This window comes from Chanos chanos, chromosome 4 (genome assembly GCF_902362185.1).
Source record: "Chanos chanos chromosome 4, fChaCha1.1, whole genome shotgun sequence".
Classification (NCBI taxonomy): Eukaryota; Metazoa; Chordata; class Actinopteri; order Gonorynchiformes; family Chanidae; genus Chanos; species Chanos chanos.
The window spans coordinates 25261522-25281384 of NC_044498.1; the positions used below are offsets into that span (position 1 = coordinate 25261522).

General features: G+C 39.2%; 1 protein-coding gene across 1 annotated transcript in view; it reads left to right on the forward strand.

Annotated features, from left to right (window-relative positions):
- The first annotated feature begins 3333 nt into the window (after positions 1–3333).
- adgrg6 (adhesion G protein-coupled receptor G6) overlaps positions 3334–19863 on the forward strand; it is a 38144-nt gene continuing 21614 nt past the window's right edge. Inside the window, exons 1-5 of the mRNA XM_030772202.1 lie at positions 3334–3343; positions 9975–10319; positions 12691–13314; positions 16805–16870; positions 18007–18072. Of these exons, the coding sequence (XP_030628062.1) occupies positions 3334–3343; positions 9975–10319; positions 12691–13314; positions 16805–16870; positions 18007–18072 (1111 nt within the window). The remainder of the gene's footprint in view (positions 3344–9974; positions 10320–12690; positions 13315–16804; positions 16871–18006; positions 18073–19863) is intronic.

Consider the following 19863-nt stretch of genomic DNA (forward strand, 5'->3'; position numbering starts at 1 on the left):
CATAGCAGCACTGTTTTCTTTTTTCCATATTATTTTCATTTGATATTTAGATTTTATATGTAATATTGACTCAGTAAGTTAAATTAATAAATGTAAAAATGATCTTATTTAGTCGTAATGTTCATTGCAATCTCATTGCTCATCTTCATCTTCACGATACTCCTCCCATTCTGTTTAATTTTTCATGCCTTTGCATCTTTCTTTCATCATGCATGCATTTTTCATTGTCCTTTCCATGTGTCTGTTTTTTTAATGTGTGTCCTTTTTTTAAATGTGTGTCCCTTTAAAACAAAAAGAAACCCCTCCTCAGTGTGGTACTGTGGATATGTGAGGTTCACTGTCTCATGTTTTGTCATGCTGGGCTGGTAGTGCTCAGGTTCTGTCCATTTCCACACTCCTGGTTAAATGTGTGTGTGTGTGTGCGTGAGAGAGAGAGAGAGCGAGAGAGAGAGAAGAAATCTTAGGACATAGTGAAAAATAAAAAGTGAAGAAAAAAATACGTATGATTAAAATTGTTTCCAAAGCTGTGTTTTCACCAAACGTGCCACGAAATGTACAAGCAAATGCATGAAAAGTCAATGGCAGGAGGCGAGCGACGCAAAATGGGCGAAATGAGCATTCGCTTGAGTTAAAAAATGTTCAGCTCGAGGGAAAATTTTGCCTGGCGAAAGCCAATCACCCTCAAGTAGGCCTAGAAGCCACACCCCCTTCCCAGAAGACTCCTCAGTCGTTCATATGTAATCCAGAGTGGACAAAGTACACAACCCCATTGCTTGAATCAGAGATACTCCTGGTCAAATATTACTGCAATACAAGTAAAAATTGTTCAGTTAAATTTTTACTTGAGTCGAAGCCCTGGAGTATTTACTTTTAAAAATACTTAAGTATTCAAAAGTAAATTTTCTTTTTAATGTCAACACATTGTTGCATTGTTGCCACAATGCATTTACAGAGCCTAATGACTCTGAAACAACCTACTGAATGCACTGAGTTGCTTGTAGAACCTGTAGAATAAAAAGCTTGTGGAATATGCTACAAACCCTATAGAAACACAGTTGAATCGAATACCTCTATAAAAGACAGTGTATGGCTTCAGGCAAATAGGCTCGAGATTAATTCAGATTGGCCTTAAAAGGATAAACACGTCTCCCCCATATAATTGGGACCGGGTCCTACGTGAATCCACTGCCTTTGTGTGACCTTACTAATAGTACTGTGTTTATCTGACAAGACTGAAACATTAATTTCTGAGAGGACTTTTGTCAGTAAAGTTAATTTTCGCTAGCTAACTATTAGTATTCGTCAGCAGTGGATTCACACAGGACCCGGCATTATGTCCCAAATGGTTTCCAAGCTAACTGGTTTCCGTACGTGTGCACACGCCTTGTTAACTGTAGCAGTTGTGGTCTGCTTCTGTCACCAGATTCGTCACACATTCACAAACATATTAATCGCAATTTTCAAGTCGCATCTCATGTCTACTGCAGCAAACATGATTTTAAGTGAGCAGTGAGCACTACATCAAAGCCACCTATGAAAAAAAAAGGCGAACAGAGTGTGCAAACGCGTACGGGAACCAGTTGAAAAGCAGTTGATTTGAAAAATCTCAAGAATGGACTAAAGATATGGCCATGGGTGCTATAATGAGGAACCTTTATCTTTATCTAGTGTGGAAGCAGCCAGAGCCATGTAGTCGCGTCAACTCCATTCACTCCAATGGACCATTTTTTATAGCAATGGCGGATCGTGGAGCCTCTCAATAGTTCCCGGAAGTTCACAGCAAGCAATAGCAGCGCAATAGAGTTGAAGCAGAATACATTGTTTGTGGTGTACTTTTAAAGGTTAAAACATTTAAAGAATCAGATTGTATATTATCAGCACATCTTACTCAAATTAACATTTGCATTTAAGCATGTTAGTGGATTATCCCCCACTAAATTAGTAGATTTACGGAACGTTTACAGATTAGGGTAGGATACTGGATAAAGTTAGCACACATAGCATTTACCATGAACAACCTATTTCAGTAATTGCAAATTCCGTTCTCTTAATGCCATTTCATCAAATGTTGTGGAATTGGAGAAAAGGGCTTCTAAAGGTGATTTTTTGAAGGGTGGGGGGAATTAAATATCAGTTAAATATTACACTGAGGCACGTGACTGCAGAGTGGTGGGTGGAGGTGGTGAAATGAGGATATCCATTTTGGAGTACTCTATATTACACAGTGATAAAGAAGAAAGATGTTTTGTGATATGTTGCTATGATATGGATTTAGAGTGCATATTTGAAACTTATAAAAATAAGTAAAAAAAAAACGTAACTTATGGGTTGAGTGTTTTGACTATTAGCCTATTCTAATTAACACCAATCGCATAAATAAAGTAAATGATTACCAATGTCATTTTGCGACAGAGTTACTGTTTTTTGCAAACTAGTTGAGGCCTGTGTGGTAGACTTTTTATTGTGCATTGCACTCAACGATGATGCATTACACAGATAAAAGATCCCATTTTTTCGAATCTAAATGTTTATTCTCAGAAATTGAGATCGATTTCTATACCTTTAGTTCCGCTTTTTTTTTTTAATTTTAATTTTGTGACACAAGAAAGCTACAATGTGAAACACATTAAAGAGAAATAATACTATCACAAAATGACACTGGTAATCTTTTATTCTATTTACGCGATTGGTGTTAAGTATTTTGTGAATCGTTAGTTTAGTTGTTAGTGGATTAACAGGAACAGGCTGAAATTAATGATAGATCCTACCGAACCTACGAATCCTACGAATTTCACTTTTAAAAAAATACGTATTGATGTAACTACACACACATGTCGGCTTGCTATATAAATATTGTAAATCAATGGATTTATTGACCACTACTTACCAAAAATCGCAGTTTTGTCTTTCTGTATTTACGCATTCACATTGCCCACCTGGAACTATCTGAAGTCTACGTGAATCACGTGATGATCAAGCATTTTGAACTTCCGTTGACGCGACTCTCTCTCTAAATGGCTCTGGAAGCAGCCATCAGTAAAGCCGCCAAGTTCAGTTGTTAAAAAAACGAAGCATGCCCTTGACTGACAGCATTGGAATAGTTTAATATGATTGTTTTCTTTCCTGTGACAAAAACAATATGGTCTATCACATTTTAGAAAATAAAATTCATCCGCTGACTTCAAAGCTAGGCTTCAAAGCGATGAGTAACAAGAACCTTCATAGAAATGTGGTTGAGTGAAAAGTGCAATATTTGTTTTTCAAATGTAGTGGAGTAAAAGTCATAAGTTTCCAAAAACAATAACACCCAACTAAAGTACAGATACTCGAACAATGTACTTAGGTACAGTATTCAAGTACCTCGTTACTGTCTACTCCTGATGTAATCTGATTGGTATAATCAAAAATGCTTGCTCTGACAGCACGAATTTCGGTTGTTCATTTTTCAAGGCAGGCGATCAAACCTGCGCAAGGAAAGCAAAGCAAAATTTCGTTTCGCCCCTTAACAGTACATTTTGATAGTGTGCCAGGGATGGTTCCTCACCTTAGGTTGTCAGACTGAGATGTTTACCACACTCGCCCTGTAGAGAATCAAAAAGACCAATCATTCTGAAAATAAAGCTGTAAATAAGTTTCTGAATGATAGCTCCCTTTGAAAACTGATTTATAATATGAAAAGTCCTGATGTCTTATCCATTAGCTGTGCACTTAAAGTAAGTGGCTTTCTTTATAAGAACCTCAATAATCTGTGAATGAGGAGTTGCCATGTGAATGTTGAAGATTGTGCCAGTGCATAGTTTGCAGTGAATGACACACCTTTTTGGTTCGCAGTGTAGTGGGGCTGTTTGTAAGGGTGGACGAATTGGCAATAAAGCCAAAGCTGAAGCATTTCTAATGCTTGGCTTTTGTTCACAGATGACTTGGAGAACACCAGACTAAGTGCTCAGATCAGGCAACATTTAGAAAACATGTTCATAGTTGAGGAGAACACACCCTGTAAAAAGTCACATTTTTGAGTCAGGATTTTCTCCAGCCCATTTAAAACACCAACACCATGATTAAAGGCAACGCCAGAATTAGCATAAGATGCCCATTTTTCATTTTTTGTTGTTGTTGTTCTTATTCTTTGTTTGTTTTGTTTTGTTTTTTACCTTTCCTGATGACGCAAAATCCCAAAAGCGATGAAAATAGAGTCAAATTGTGTTTTAATTTTTTAGACACAAAACAGCTATTCACACAATAAAACTCATTTGTTACACAGTCTGTATAGGGACAGACACCAAAGGGGACTCCCTAAACTGAGTAAAGCTGTCAGCAGTTTTTAATTAAAACCATATGTGTTTTGGCACAGGCCCATCTTTAATATTTTGTTATTGTTATGGTCGTTGGAACTGAAACCGCAAATGAGCTTAGACTATGTTACATGTTTCCTTTTCTAATGGTGCTGTTTTCGTGTCACTCCTACATCCCGTGGTGTGTACACGGCCTGGTCTTCAGCTCCTTAAAAAACAGAGAGAGTCCTGCATCACCTCAGCACAAAAAATTGTGTGGTGGCACTGCACACACACACACACACACACACACACACACACAGACAGACACACTCTCTCTAAACAGAACCATACACTTGCTTATCAGCCCAGTCTTTGAAGGACACACTCAGTTAAGCAATTAGGCAGTCTATGAAAGATGGATGAGGCTGGCAGTACCTTAGATACATGGTGACCAGATGAACTGCAGAGAATTAGAGAGAGAAGGAGGGAGGACGGAGGAGTGCGGATACCATGTCAGCTGAGCCTGTCAGGGATTAAAGCTCTCACAGATGTGACCCTGCTGAAAGGGCTATTTTTATCCGCCAAAGTATCGGTGAGTCTTTTCAAAACCCCTCGCCTCCCCTTTTCGTGTCTGGCATTCCATCCTTTGGCATCCTTCCACTGTAGCCAGCCACTGAATGGACCTTTCTCTGATCAAAGCTTCTTTTTCCTCATTCCTTTTTTTTTTTTTTTGTTATATCAGGCTTTTTTCATATCAATTTTCTCCCAACTGCACAAACCACATCTCATCACCACATCATATTTATTATCAACCAAAAAATATCCCCCACCCCCCTCCTGCTCACCCATCGTATCACATTAGAACTGAGTTGGATTCGCAGCTTTGGCTCTGAGGTCATGTAGATGGAAAATTCCAGAAGCACCAGAACAAATAAGCCTTGTTGTTTTAACGAGTTATTACTTTCCAGGAGTCACAGCTCACCAAGCACTGACGTCCGAACGTCACCACAGTGTCCTCCATAACTATGCAACTGGTAATCAGCCACAGCGGTCTTATGCTCTCTTTTCCGAAATATTTCATTAGAGTAATTAAAAACAGACTATTCTCATGACAGTTCAAAGGCCTGTCCCCTGCAGTGGGCCCACTGAATAAGCAGATGAGCTGTGGTTGGCTGGATAAGTCTGGTTAAGATTTTAGCCACTGTTGGAAGCAGGGACTGGAGGCACGTGGGGTAAGTGACACACACTCTCAGAACAACGTCTTTCGGTTCTGCGTTCTGTGCCCCAGTTTTCTGTGAAAGGGCATCTCGCAGCTTTTAGCAGGTCTGTAAAGCAGCGGGGTACTTCAGTAGCTCAATTCCAGCCAAAAATGACTTCATCAGCCCCTCTCTCCGCAAAGCACTCTCAACAGCAGTCATGTAAAGCTGTCTGTCCCATTACTTGTTTTTCTAAATGTTAGGCAAGATGGGGCAAGAAAGCAATTGTTATTTTTTTTTTGTCTCTCTTGCGTATGTATTTTCTCAGATCTCATGGCAGGTTTGTTACGAAATTACTACCACTTCTGTTGGCTGGCTCGGATGTAGGTTGTTGTTTTTAGTTATTCCCTTAAAGAGTAGCGTGCGTAGGTACCATTTTGGTGTTGCGCAGCGGTTATCAGAAGCAGACTAAATGACATGGCAGTCAAGTGCTTCAACACTTTTCTTCAATAGCAATAACAATAACATTAACATTGCTTCATACAAGGTCTGATGCATTATGCCAACAAGTGTTTGGTTTTTTTAGGTCTGGTTATCATTTAAGCTTTTGGAAACTCACGCTGACCTAGAAAATGCCTGTTGTTGACATAAGGAGTCAAAGTGTGTTTTGCTCATTGATAAATAATGGTCAGTGATGGGAACAGTGTGCTGGAAACGTGTTTTTCACAATGAAAATGTGCTGATTAAGAGCGAAAGTGAATAAGTGAGCTAAGAGCGCAGGCCTGGTTCTGAATGATTCTTTTAGCCTCTCTAACACTTAATAGTTATTGCTGGCAAGTGTAGCTCACAGCAGTAACAGGATTCAGTTAATAAAGCCTCCACGTTGCTCTCCAAAAGCAGTATTTTAACACAGACTTTCTCATTACTTTTCCAATTAGTTCTCATTTAAATCTGATTAAATGCTGGCTTGGGGTGGGCCCATGCTGTCAAGTGTCAAATGAAATAATGTAGCTGAGGCTCCCTCTCGTATTAAGTGAGGGTAAGATGGTCCAAATAAAGTTAATCTGACTCAATATTGACAAAGCCAATTATTTGGCACAAGGGAACAGGAGTATACATTAGCGCTTCTGTGATGGACACGGATTTGCCAACATAAATCAAGAGCTTTTGTCGGATTAAGTTGTGTTCTGACTTATATTTTGACGTCAAGTGGGGCGTTTACATCCTCTTTGTGTGTTTTGCTATGTCACTGTTGGAGTGCATGAGTTAGAGCTGAGTTACACTGCGATGACAAACATATGATTAATTGTATTTTAGTACCCTTTACCGCTTTAACTGTAATTCCTTTGACTCAAAGTCAAAATCTCAACTTTTTAAAGCCATTGAAGCTCTTTGGGTGCAGGCAGGCAGAGGTGAGGACGGTGCTTTAAACTCTCTCTTGCTGATGGTAATCATGTCCGCATTTGCATCTGGTCTGTTTCCTTGCCCGGTGCAAAATGAACACAGTGTTTTAAAGGCTCTGAGAACTCTCTGTCCCCTAAACCCTTAACTCCTCTATGAAGACCCAGGTGTAGAGAACATCTGCTGTGTGTAAGGAGACTAACTCTTCAGTTGAGCTGCTCTTAAGAGGATGCCTCAATGATAGAATTGTCCTTTTTTTTTTGTTTAAAAGTGCTAAAATGTGTGGTCCAGCTCTCATTTCCTTTCGCATTCATCTCTACAGAAGTTTGCTTTTTTAGGATTAACGAGCTTAACTTCTGCTCTGTTTGATGCTTGCTCTGTTTTGCTCTGTTTGTTTTTACTGAAACATCGACACTAAATCGTTTTTTGAACTGTTCCAAGAAGCTGTAGGATTAGTTTTTCTACCAACTCCGCAATCTCTCCCAGATGAACAGTGAAGACTGCAAGCGATTGCTTCCTTGCCCAACAGAAAACATTATTTTCCCATACAACACCACTCTTCCCACATTGTCTTTCCTGACTGGTTATCAGCTAATCCATGTCCATGCTCTGTCCAAGTGAAGGTGATTCAAGATCTTTATCTGCGCTTGCCGTTATGTAGATCATTTTGTCCATATTTACATTTTTATGGTTAATTTGCATACCCATAAATAGGTCTATAAGAAATAAAAAGGCCAGATTACAGATCACAGGGGTTTTTTCCATTGTTATTTTGTGTTCAATATGAAAACAATGTTAGTGTCAGTAATGTGTCAATAACTGTCAATATAAGTGTGGTGAAGGTATCAGGCAGACGTGGGCGTGAGATGAATACGTGAATAGGCTGAGTTATTGATTTATGAGCTGAGTAACCTGATCTCTGTTTGAGTGGCATTATAGTGGATTATTTGCTGTTTGAGGGGGTGGCTCTTAAATGACCATTGTTGGTGGAAAAAAAAGAGGGACTGAAATCTCCCAGTTGATGTCTCACCCAACTGTTCTCCTCCTTTCATGAAAAATTCTCAGCAATTAAAGTTAATCCACGACACGGCGGTGTCTGCTAACATCATTAATGCGTTAACTGTATTTGCTCATGCAAAATCGAATATGGTCAAGTGATCACACTCACACAGCCTCACTGGTTTTGCATAAGCTAGAGAGGATTTGCTTTCCCATAAACTGTTTGGTAAATGTCATTCGCGATGTCTTCAATGTCTAATTCCTGTATTTTGAATGACTCCATTCAGAACAACTTATTACATGTACTGATTGTATTTTATAAGTAGCCTTTAAAAATCTGACGAATTCTTCTGTACACACACTGCACCAAAATAAAATGGACAGGTCTGAATGCATGTCTCCCATGGCGATGGGTCACAAGTGTTCTTTTATTACGTAGGATGCATTTTCCTGTCATGACTTATGTCCTTTCAACATTTTAGAGGCCAACATAAATGCTAGTAGTTACAAAGCCATTCTCTGTGAAGTATCTCTATTTTAATGGGCCTGGTCTCCTTCAGGATGACAGCACCTCTACTCACTGGTCACAAACAGCAACAAACCACATATTGATCAGGGAATTTCTCATAGATCAGTGGTGTCACATCCCACTAGCAGAGGCCCAGACGTCTGAACAATCCTGGTGTTTCCTTTATTTTAGTAGTAATGCTTTTTGGAGTGAGAAAAGGGAGTGGATTTTTCAAATCCCGCTTATTCCAAAATAACACACACATTTGCAGTTTGAGTAGCACTATATGAGGTCCTGCTCAAAATCCTAAAAACCTGTATTGCTTTACCCATTGGGGTAAGCCCAAGGCGTCTGATGATTTTATTTATTTATTTTCACGAAGCAAGGACAGTTTTGGCTGTGACTGGAGCAATAAACAAAAGTCGTGTGGTTTGGGCTTGGCTGCCAGTATACAAGACTATGTACATTCTCAATCCAAGTCAGAATTCCCATGTGACCGTACTCTCAGAACTGTGGCGTCCGTGGTTTGCTGATTCCTGGATTCTGTATCGGAAAAAAAAAAAATCATCTGAATATTTCCATTGTCCTTTTTTTAAATTGAGCAATCAGGTAGACTGGCTTTAGGGTCAAACAACATACACCAAAAATTATGAATACTTTAAATTGTTACGCAATTGTTATGCAATGTTCGACTGGCGGCAGCAAGAACCCCAACCAAACAACATTTATGAATAAGGGTGGACTCATGGTGTGAATATTTGCTAAGCAGAGCCTGTATTTTTGCTTTTCATTTTCTTTCTACACATTCTTATTTGGTCATGTATGGAGTGTACGAAAGATCAGAGTTGTTTTAGCTGTTGTGAGCTTGTCTCCTTTTTTAAAACGTGTGATCATGTTTGTTTATGCTAAATAAAATGAGCGGTCTTGTTCTTTGTGTTGGATGATGATCAAAAGCACTTGACACAGTCTAATTGCTCTTCTGTGGGATTTTGCTCACTGGGATGTTTGCATTTGCCAGTGTTTGCTGTGGTTTTGGCTTGTGCTGTGCACTAGATCGCATGAGCAGAAGTCATCGCTTTCTGGCGGAAAATTTTTCCAGCCCATTTGAGCATTTCCTCAATGAACACTCTTCAGATTGCCTTTATAATGAATGTATACATAAATGAAAATCCATAGGACAGTTCTGAAGTTGTCTGTACTCTTCCTTAAACAATTTCCTTAAGTTTTATGAAAAAAATGGTAAAATTTCAGTGCCTAAGAAATATCTGTCCCTGTAGTTGTAACACAACAGTCTTATCCACACAACAGACTTTTCGAGAATCTATAACCAAACCAGTAACCTGACATTCTGTCTGCCTCTCAGGTGAAATTGTCAGCTTTTTCGTGGCTGTCCTCCTCTCCCTAACTAACAGAATATCTCCCTAACCTCACTTGCCTGTCACTGACACCTTCCCTATCCTTCACGTCCTCTGCTCTCTATCTCTCTGTCACTCCGTCCTGTCCTTGATCTCCTCTGCTCTCTCTCTCTCTCTCTCTCTCTCTCTCTCTCTGTCCTGGCATTGACATGACCTGATGTACCCTGTTTTGGTCCAGCAGTGCTGAGCTGCCGGGTAAACTGCAACCTGGTGCTGACCGACCCCCAGGGCACCTTTACCTCCCCCTGCTACCCATCCGACTATCCCCAGAGTCAGACCTGCAAATGGACCCTGCAGGCTCCCACGGGCTTCATAGTACAGATCACCTTTCTGGACTTTGAGCTAGAGGAGGTCCATGGCTGCATTTATGACCGTGTGTTGGTCAACACAGGCACCAATGAAGTGAAGTTTTGTGGGCTGACAGCCAATGGACTGACACTTAACTCAAGTGGCAATGTAATGGAGGTTTCCTTTAATTCAGATTTTAGTGTCCAAAAAAAGGGATTCAGTGTCAGTTACAGGCAAGGTATGTGTCCAGGCCACACCAGCATGTCTGCTCTCATTATGTTAACATTTTTGTCTTTAAGCTGTTGCATTATTATTATTATTATTATTATTATTATTATTAAAAACAACAACAACAATAATAGTAATAATTATAATAATAATAATAACAATAATAATTGTATTATCATTAATTTTAATTATTATTTTTTTGCTTTCCTTGTTTTTACATGCAATCAGAAATGTACTCATTTAGTCTATAATTTGTGGTCTCAGAGACAAGCATCCCTTCCCCTCCCCATTCCAGTGGAGCGACATCATGATCCGTTTAGATTCACTACACAGACACATCATTCTCACAGCTGAAAAAAATGAAAAAAAGAGAAACTGTAACAGGCCTGCTTTACCTCACTTCACTGGAAAACAAAAGAGAGAAAAAAAATTCTACTCACAACACCTTACTTCTCTCTTCACACTATCATGACCACTTGAACACACTCTGGTAACAGTGCTAACACTATGTGAGTTAATTGCAACCAGCGTGACTTTGAGGTCTTTGTGAGATCATCTTTTACCAAGGTTTCCATAGCTACATCTTCAAACCACCTGTTTGAGTTAAGATAAAGCCCAACTGTGACAAATATCGTCAAGAAATTACAGTCATCTTCATGCGCTCTCAAGAGGTGTTAAAGAAACATTATATGCTATTTGTGTGTATTGATTTAATATTTGAGGATGTATTTCTGCAAATCAGTACATTGCTGTTATATTACTTTTCCTGAGATAATATGACATGGTATCATCTATTTGCGGTTTCTACATGTATTTAATAAGCTGAATTCAGAGTGAAGGAATCAGGATAATTGATATACATTACTGTAGATTAGTCTAGACTAAATCTACCTAGTATCTACATGTATTTAGATAATTATGACCAACTGTATTATGTTTGGATATGCAGTACTTGCCTGTGACACCATAGCAGTGATCTTGGAGAAAAGCAACATGTACAAATTATTCTGTGGCAGAGCACAAATGAAGACGTGAAATTGGATTTCATACTTTAATTATTTCAGTTAGTTTCTTTAAACATTAGTTATAAAAACTTAGCAAACAGACACTTTACTAAATAGAATTTTGTTATTACGTGAAGTTCTGGGGCACTGATATTTTATATTAGATATTTATGATTTATTTAACATTTTTGTCAGTTTAATTCTTAATATGCAATTCATTTACTGAAAAGTAGTTGGCAAACGCCCCAAAGTCTCCCCACAGAAAGACAGCACGTCCTGTTAACACGATAGTTTATGATTTCACAATGATCTCGTGCCAAATCACTTTGGTCGCAAATGACTCTGAGAAACACGGCTTCAATTGCTCCATTGACTGACTTCAGTGAGAAGCATCATATCAAATCTCCATGTTCTACTGCTTCAGTTAAAGAGGCAGAGAGGCTTTAGTCTTGTTTTATATATATATATATATATATATATATATATATATATATATATATATATATATATATATATGTATATATGTATATATATACACACACACACACACACACACACACATATACATATACACACACACAGTATATATGTATATGTGTGTGTATGTATGTATGTATGTGTATATCTATCTATCTATCTATCTATCTATCTATCTATCTATCTATCTATCTATCTATATATATATATATATGTCCAAATCAAGTCTTTGGCAAAGGAACCCTCAACATTTTGACTTCCACAATCCCATTCGATCGAGAAGCAATCTCATGACAAAGTCATAGTAAACTGAGCGTCTGGCTAGGCTTTTGAAGAGGATTTCAGAAGAGCAACATGACCAAGCAGACTGGCCACCTCAAACGGCCGTTTCAGCAGCTGTGTCAGTCAGGCCCTAATACTGAGGGTGCAGTCATGTTTTTTTCCATTGCAAATTGGCCAGTGTTCTCAGAGTGAGACGGCCAACTGCAACAAACAGGCAGACCAACTCTGAGCCGCTAAAACGAAGTGTGTCAAGCCGGTATTTGTCACCAAAAAAACATGTGCATTATGTTCGGAAAATAAAATGTCATTATGGTGTACCTTTAAAAGGAAAGGCTCCATTGACATTTTCCAAAAAACAAAATGAGTGTGAGAGGTCATGACAATTAGTGGTGAAAATGGTGAATGAATGAACTAAGTGTCACAGTAAACAAAAATGACCAGTGGTCAATGCAGGAGAACCCATACCATGGTAAGTGGGCTAGTGGGCATTTCACTTTTTTAATTTTTAGTATTATGTACACAGAGGTTTGGTTTCACCACAGAATATTGTTCCCTATGCATTATCAGAGCCCACATTTTACAGGACATTTTTAAACATGCTTTTGTCTACTCCTGCAGTTGCAGTTGCACTAAGGAACCAGAAAGTCACCTTGACCCGAGACGCCAAAGATGTCGTGAAAGTGTCCAGTTCTGTGAACATTCCAACTTTGAATGACTTCACCATCTGCTTTGAAGCCGCCGTCCATTGGGATGACAACCAGAACACAGAGAACATCTTCTCTTATGTGGATGATAGCAGCAACGTGATCCTGGCCTTTGGTAAGACCGTGAACGGCATGGCACTGACTATCGATGGAACAATTTGTCTGCTGAATGCGGCACTTGGCGTCTCCGATATCACTAGCAGCCTCAGGCAGTTCTGTCTGACGTGGAGCAAGAATACGGGTCACATAGGGGTCTATTTTGGGGGAAACTACCGCACCGAGATGTGCACGGATTCCAGGAGCCAAAATTTACGAAGAGGGAGCATTTTTCATCTGGGTAGACCTGGAACCACCCAAGATAGCCAGGTACAGAGTTTTAGTGGGGTCGTATACAACTTTCGTCTGTGGAACTCGGAGATGTCCTTCTCCTCTCTGTCTGCTCTTACTTGTGATGATGTTGGCAATCTTATCGATTGGGACAACGATTTCTGGGACATCCCTGACTCCTACGCACAGACCGACTCCTCACTTAGCTGCAGTGAGTATTTTGCGATACAGATCTTCATCTCAGGTTTTATCTGTGCTTGTGTTCTGCATTACATGACTCTGATGATAGTGTCCTGTCTTGATTTGCATAGTTACAACACCTATGCCTTTACATAACAGTTTTTACTGTTATAGTGTCACACATGTAGTGATTCATAACATAACACAGAAACTTAATACCAGTTTAGGTTATCAGCAAGTGCTTCAGTCTCATTCAACCACTTTAGTCTTTATGTGAGAATTTTCGGAAAACTCCTGAATCAAACTGCAAAGGGAACTGACTGCTTCAGCCTGCTTATGTTAATAATAATTGACAGTTACATACTTTGTTTGCCCTGTTAGTACAGTGCACCATAAAAAGGGCACTTTCATCTGTTAGACTGTTTTTTGACAAGAATGAATTCTATACCCAATGCCCATGTAAAAAGACTGTCATTTAGTTTTGTGAGTGAAGTACTATCTCAGGCTTTATAACTGTAGAGACATGTTCTTCCAGTGACTAGTACTCACTAATACAACAATAGAATTAAACCTTTTGATAACCATACTCTAGTCTTTTACATGCCCAGATGAAAATCTTCATTTGGGATCTGAGCTTGGTACCAGAAGTTCAATGTAGCACACAAACTGGACTTAGGGCCTATGCTAAAACGTTTTGAAGTGCTCTTTCATGTGTTTGCACAAAAGACTAGCACCCTTTGGGTGGTTTAGCAAGGACAGCAAAGCACAGGATCCTCTTCCCACAGATCTGTTACTGCTTTCACTGTGGCACTGACTCTTTCACATAGTCAGGCGTAGTGAAACCCTATATGGGCCACACAGCTTGAGTTGAACCCTAGAGAAAGAGGGAAAGAGGGTTCTTTTAAATCAAGAGGGCTCACAACAAATGCAGAGAACTGGTCACTAAGGCTCCCATTCACCTCCACCAGCAGACCTGCCTGTCCAGCTGCAACATTTGGACTCTATTAGCCTTGGACATTTTTTTTTGGTGTGGGAGATTTGTAATAATTCTCTGAAGATAACCTGATAAACATGACTTCATTTTTTTCACATTGTCAGCGTCCTGTGTACCTGTCTAGAGATCTTTTTGCTCTGCTGGCTGTCTGCGTTGAAACCCAAGTGTGTTCCCATCCCAAACGTCTCATTTCATAACACACGTAAAACAAATCATTAACTACACAACCTTTTAATTTTTCTATGTTGACATTTGCATACCATTCTCCTGTAGGTTATATGTCTTTGTCTGAAGAATGAACTGTTCTGTGCTGTTTGAGAATGAAATGCCTTTGCTTTGCTTTAACTTGTTATTTGGCTGCAAAATATAATTCATTGCTTGTGCAGAAAAAAACCCTACTAATTTCTCATCTTCTTTTTGCAGTCTGTTACCCACATTGCATACATTTAACAACAGTCGCTACAACTAGTGGTGAGTGAGCTGCTAACAGGCTGAATTCCTTGTGAATATGCTTGCTCTGTAAAGAGTGAAGAACTTGCATGCTGAGAGAAAGGCAGAGAAAGAGATCCATTTCATGCAACTCATAGCTGTATATGTAAAATCTGTCATTCACTGTTCATTGAAAAATGTACTCTGGTGTATTGTGTGAACATATTCAAACTGCACTGAACATTAATTCCTGGGCTAATTTAACTTTCACCCTTTAATCCAGAAATCCTGAAGCTTTTCTCATGCTTGTTCCCCAGTTAAAGCACTGATATCACTCCTCATCCAGTCATTACCATGTAGAGACTGTTACAAACAGAAAATGTGAGAGTTCTGAAGAAGGAGCACCAGAGTTTATCAGCCACACTAACATGAGGAACAGTGTGTAACATCTAAGTAACTGAATGTGATATTAATGTATGGAGACCAAATAAAGCCACTCATTTGTTACCACTAACAGGAGAGAGGAGAGAAAGGCACCTGTGCTGTGCCCTCACAGATGCATATGTTAATTGATGACATGGTTATTTACATATTATTACTTAAGTATCACTATTACATAATAAGACAAACGTATAGAATGATGCATCATTTCTGACTTTTCAGCAAAAAAAAAAGAAAAGAAAAGAAAAACCCTCCATGTATTGAAACAGGTAGTGTTTTGTCAGTTGTCCCTTCATCATTCAGTCTTTGTATAACATCTGAGATCTAACCTGATCCAGTTCGTTGGCACTCTTTACAGTTTAGTAACTCTTTACTGGGGCTGTAGAAAAGGACCCCTGATGCACGTAGCAGACAGTTAGACGCTAAAGCCAGCAACACGTAACCACTTCTCCAGCTCTGGACTAGCCCAGCTGCATCTGTGATGTTGGCATGAAGTCAAGGAGCTCGTGAAGCAGCCCCCGGAGCTAAACTATTGCTGCCACTAATAAGCTCTTTGGAGCTGACCCCCCACTAGCACATCTTAAGGGTGCTTTTCATCCTCCACTACAAGCAGCAGGAGATGTCACTCCTATCTTACAAGGAGGCACCCTGGAGGAGACTGTGTCTACTCCTCTCAGATGGAGAACAGGAGTTTTTTTCTTTAATCCTCTGGCTAACTTCTAAAGGCACATTTAGAGGATCACTGAGCCTAAGCTAAGTAACAGTAGACAACAATCCCTGTATGACATCTCCATTCATAGGGGTTGTTAAAAGCATACCTTAGTACTGTAGCGGTTTCTGATCCACAGCTTTGAATTGGGTTTTTTGACAGACAAAATATATTACTACAGATTGTCATTTGATCATTTTTCTCTCTTTATGCCATATTTTGCCACAGACAAGACTGTTTACATTAAAGTTAGATATATTGTCTTGGAATAGTTAACATTGGCTGTGTGTTTCAATCATTCTGAACAAAAATATGAGAAGAACAAAGCAGGATTCATTCCTGTACTGGAGAATGTTTCTCTGCATGCCTGTGTGGAAGGGAGGTGGCATTCCTGGACATAGCTTCAAACCAGTAGGAAAGACTCTTTGGGTTAGTGGACATCTGCACAGAGAATACTGACATTCCACCTAAGAGAGGCTGATCATCCAAATTCGGTTCTGACATTTTGAGGTCACATACCAGTCTCAAAACACAAAGGAATACTGGGAAATGTTGAAGACTTTTATTCCCTGGTCAGATGGTCTGTCTGTACATGTGTGTGGCATGTACATTTATGGGTTTAAATGAGGAGCCATGCCAATCATAAGCTATTTTCAGAACCACAGAATCATTTTTTTCCCTCATTTTCATATGATCCCGGACTAACCTCCTCAACCACCATTAAGTAGCTTAACTACCTTGTGTTATCAGTCTATACCACTAGGACTGTGTGTTTGTCATGAGGGAAGTGAAGAAAGCCACTGCATTATTGATAAGTCATGGTTATTTCTGTGTTTGTCATTCTTTATGTGCAAGATCATCTTACCTGACAAATATTTGTATGTGTTCACCAGTAAGCTGACTGCATAACATTCTGCAGTGTAACTTTGTTCTTTATTCCCCCAAAAGGTACTTCCCTACCAACTCTTACTTCTCAGATGACCACCTGTGCCTCTCCTGGACTGGGCTGCCCAGGTAGGATGCATGGCTCTTAAAACACGAGACGTTCTGTCGACATTAATGTCAGCTTATGCCTTTTCATGTTCAGAGTCAGCCTCCAAAGTTCACATTGAAATGTTTTCCAGTTCTCAGAGTTTATGACATGGCTTTTTAACAAATCCTTTTAGCAGTTCTGATACACAAATTCAAACGCAATAAAAGCCTCTTTGTCTTTTTTCTGTCATCGTCATGTCATACCATTAGTTTGTCACACTATTTCAAGTGCACCACTTCAGGACCCCATGGGTACAGAAAAAAGTATATATATAAAAAAATCAATAATAATAACAGTCCATTTTTCAGTCTTTCTCTGTGAACAGAGTCATTCGAATCCACAGCCTGTCCTCTTCAAGCACACAAGCGTAATGTATAAGCCAGTCCTTTGGCAGTGTTTCAGTTTTTGTGTACACTGCTCTGTGAATCCTGTGGCTCTCATTAAGAGACCCTTTAAACCATACTGGTAGTCAGAAACGTTCCCCAGTCAGCTATGGAGTCATGAGAAGTAGACCTCCTGTTCTCAGCGGGTGGAAAATGGATGAGACAGGGGTTGTAAAAAGACTGATGTCCACTTTTTTTCCCCTTCCTTCCTTCCTTTTCTCAGTAGTTCTTACTTTAAGATGATGTTTGTTTGAAGAGAGTAAATGCCTTGAAGTCAGTTTGTAGGGCTTATGACACCAGAGCGGAAATGTGTCATGTGTCATTTGCTGATCCATGATACACAGACCTGACAGTATGTTGTGCAGATGTCATGTGACACTTGGCTAAATTTCAAGACTGTAAAAAAAGTAATGCATAATGTTGATTTAAAACAAACAAGCAAGAAAAGAGTCTAAAACAAGTTGTGGTATAAGCTAAAAAAGGGTATTCCACGAGGTTGTTGTATTTCACCATGTATAAATGTATTGTTTTAATCCTTTCTATAAATATCAAATTCTTTGCTTTGGAAAAAAAAAAGTAACGATTCAATTTAAAGCCCATTTGTGCTTGACCCACCTTGCTATGCTTTTGTTGCTCAGATCTGCTTAGTTACCCCAGCAGTTGTTTTTTGCTTTTTGGTTCTATCCTAACCTCCATTTAATGCCAATGTAACCTTTCTCCATCCCTGCCACCAGCAACATTAACCACCATACCATCCATTGCCACCACTAACACCATTTCCACTAATGCAGCCACACACGGTAAGCCTCCGCCTGAGCATCCCACTCATTTTAAGCTCATTCTTTTCTTTTATTTCTTTTCTTTTAACGATTTCATTTTTACTGAGCAGAAAATGATCACATTGTTTTTGATTCCTCTGGAGAATGTGTGTCTTAACCACTGTTGAAAGCACGAAGGTTACTAAAACAAACAAGAGTTTTTTACCATCACACCGTTGTGAATTTTCTTTTTAAAATTTTTTTAATGGCCTGGTGCCTGGCCTCAGAGCCTCAAACCGGTTTGTCATGTCAATGTCCTAGAATAGTGCTCCCAGGTTCTATCCTGAAGCTGAAAAAAAAATTGTGTTTCATACAAACATTTGTTTGGTGAATATTCTTTCATTGTGTATTTTGGTCCTAAATACACCTACAGCTAATGTTGTTTATTTGTCCTAAAAGTGCCAACAACATGAGACCAAGCCATAACATTTTTCAGCCAGTCTCCACTAGCAAAGAATAAACCAGTCATCGTTGTTCATCATAAACCCAACTCAAATATATCACTGTGTCCTTGTTATGACACAGCAGTTTTCACAATAATATTTTTGACCATAAAGTCAAATGGGCTCATCCTCTGCGTATGTGTTATCCATCTTTGAAATGAAGTGAAAGGTCTTTTGGATCAGCCTTTGCATACCATAGCCATTCTGTCCATTGTCAATCACAGGAATTTAGTCAAGAGAATTCAAATTTCTTCTTCTTCTTCTTCTTCTTCTTCTTCTTCTTCGTCTCGTGATGACACATTTTGTTACTGTCCTTTGCATGAGAACTATGTAATGTCCTCAGGATTACTCACAGCAACACCTTCAGAGAGACCCAATTCATGTTCATAGATGCCCATATCGGCAGCTGTAAACTTACACAGTGACATATCGCCACCAGTGTTTTTTAATCAGCTACCAAGCACTGTACTTTATGGCTGTTGATGTTAGCATTTATGACATATGTATATGACGGTGTTCTAAATGTGTTGACTTGGTTAGATGAAAAATGCATGTTAGTGTTTCATGGTATTTCTACTTTCCTCCTCACCAGCTCTTTCCACTACCACTGCATATACAACCAGTTCTAGCATGCCTTTAACCACAACAAGCACTGGTAAGCAGCAATACTGAGATTTTCCTTCGTTTTACGCATCATGGATTGAGAGCAGAGTGTACTAACCAACTTAACCATCAACTTCTTCTTCATTTACACCAACATTAGCCCAAACTACATCAACATCTACAACTAACACTCACACCACTGCTGGTATGACCACTGGTGAGTAATCTTTTGCTGGATTTTGAAGTTTTGAAAAAATGTAACTTTTGGAGAATCTTTGAAACAACTTTTTTCCCCTTTTTTTTCAAACTAACTGCTTCTTTGCACCATTTTTCTTTTTGTCACCCAGAGTGTTGTCAGTGTTGAAATGTGCACAACTTTCAACATCACAGACGAATGATGGATTTGCTGAAGCTTTTAGCACATGCTAATCCCTGTAAAATAATGCTAGGCTAACCATTTTACTTTTGCTTTTATTGGTGTTTATTGTATATGCCTCCCACAGACACAGAGGGTTTGCAGATGCTAAAGTGTTCAGTAAAGTTGCTGTTATGTGTGTCTGTTTCACAAGTGTGTGTTTCAGTCTGTCTGCACTGTCTCTGCTGTCCTTTCCTGCAGTTCTTGCACCTGCTACATCATACACAACTGCCTCTAGCATACCTCTATCCTCTGGTAAGCTCCTAGATTATCACCAATACATACCTTACTCTGTGTAAAAAGAGGTGTGTA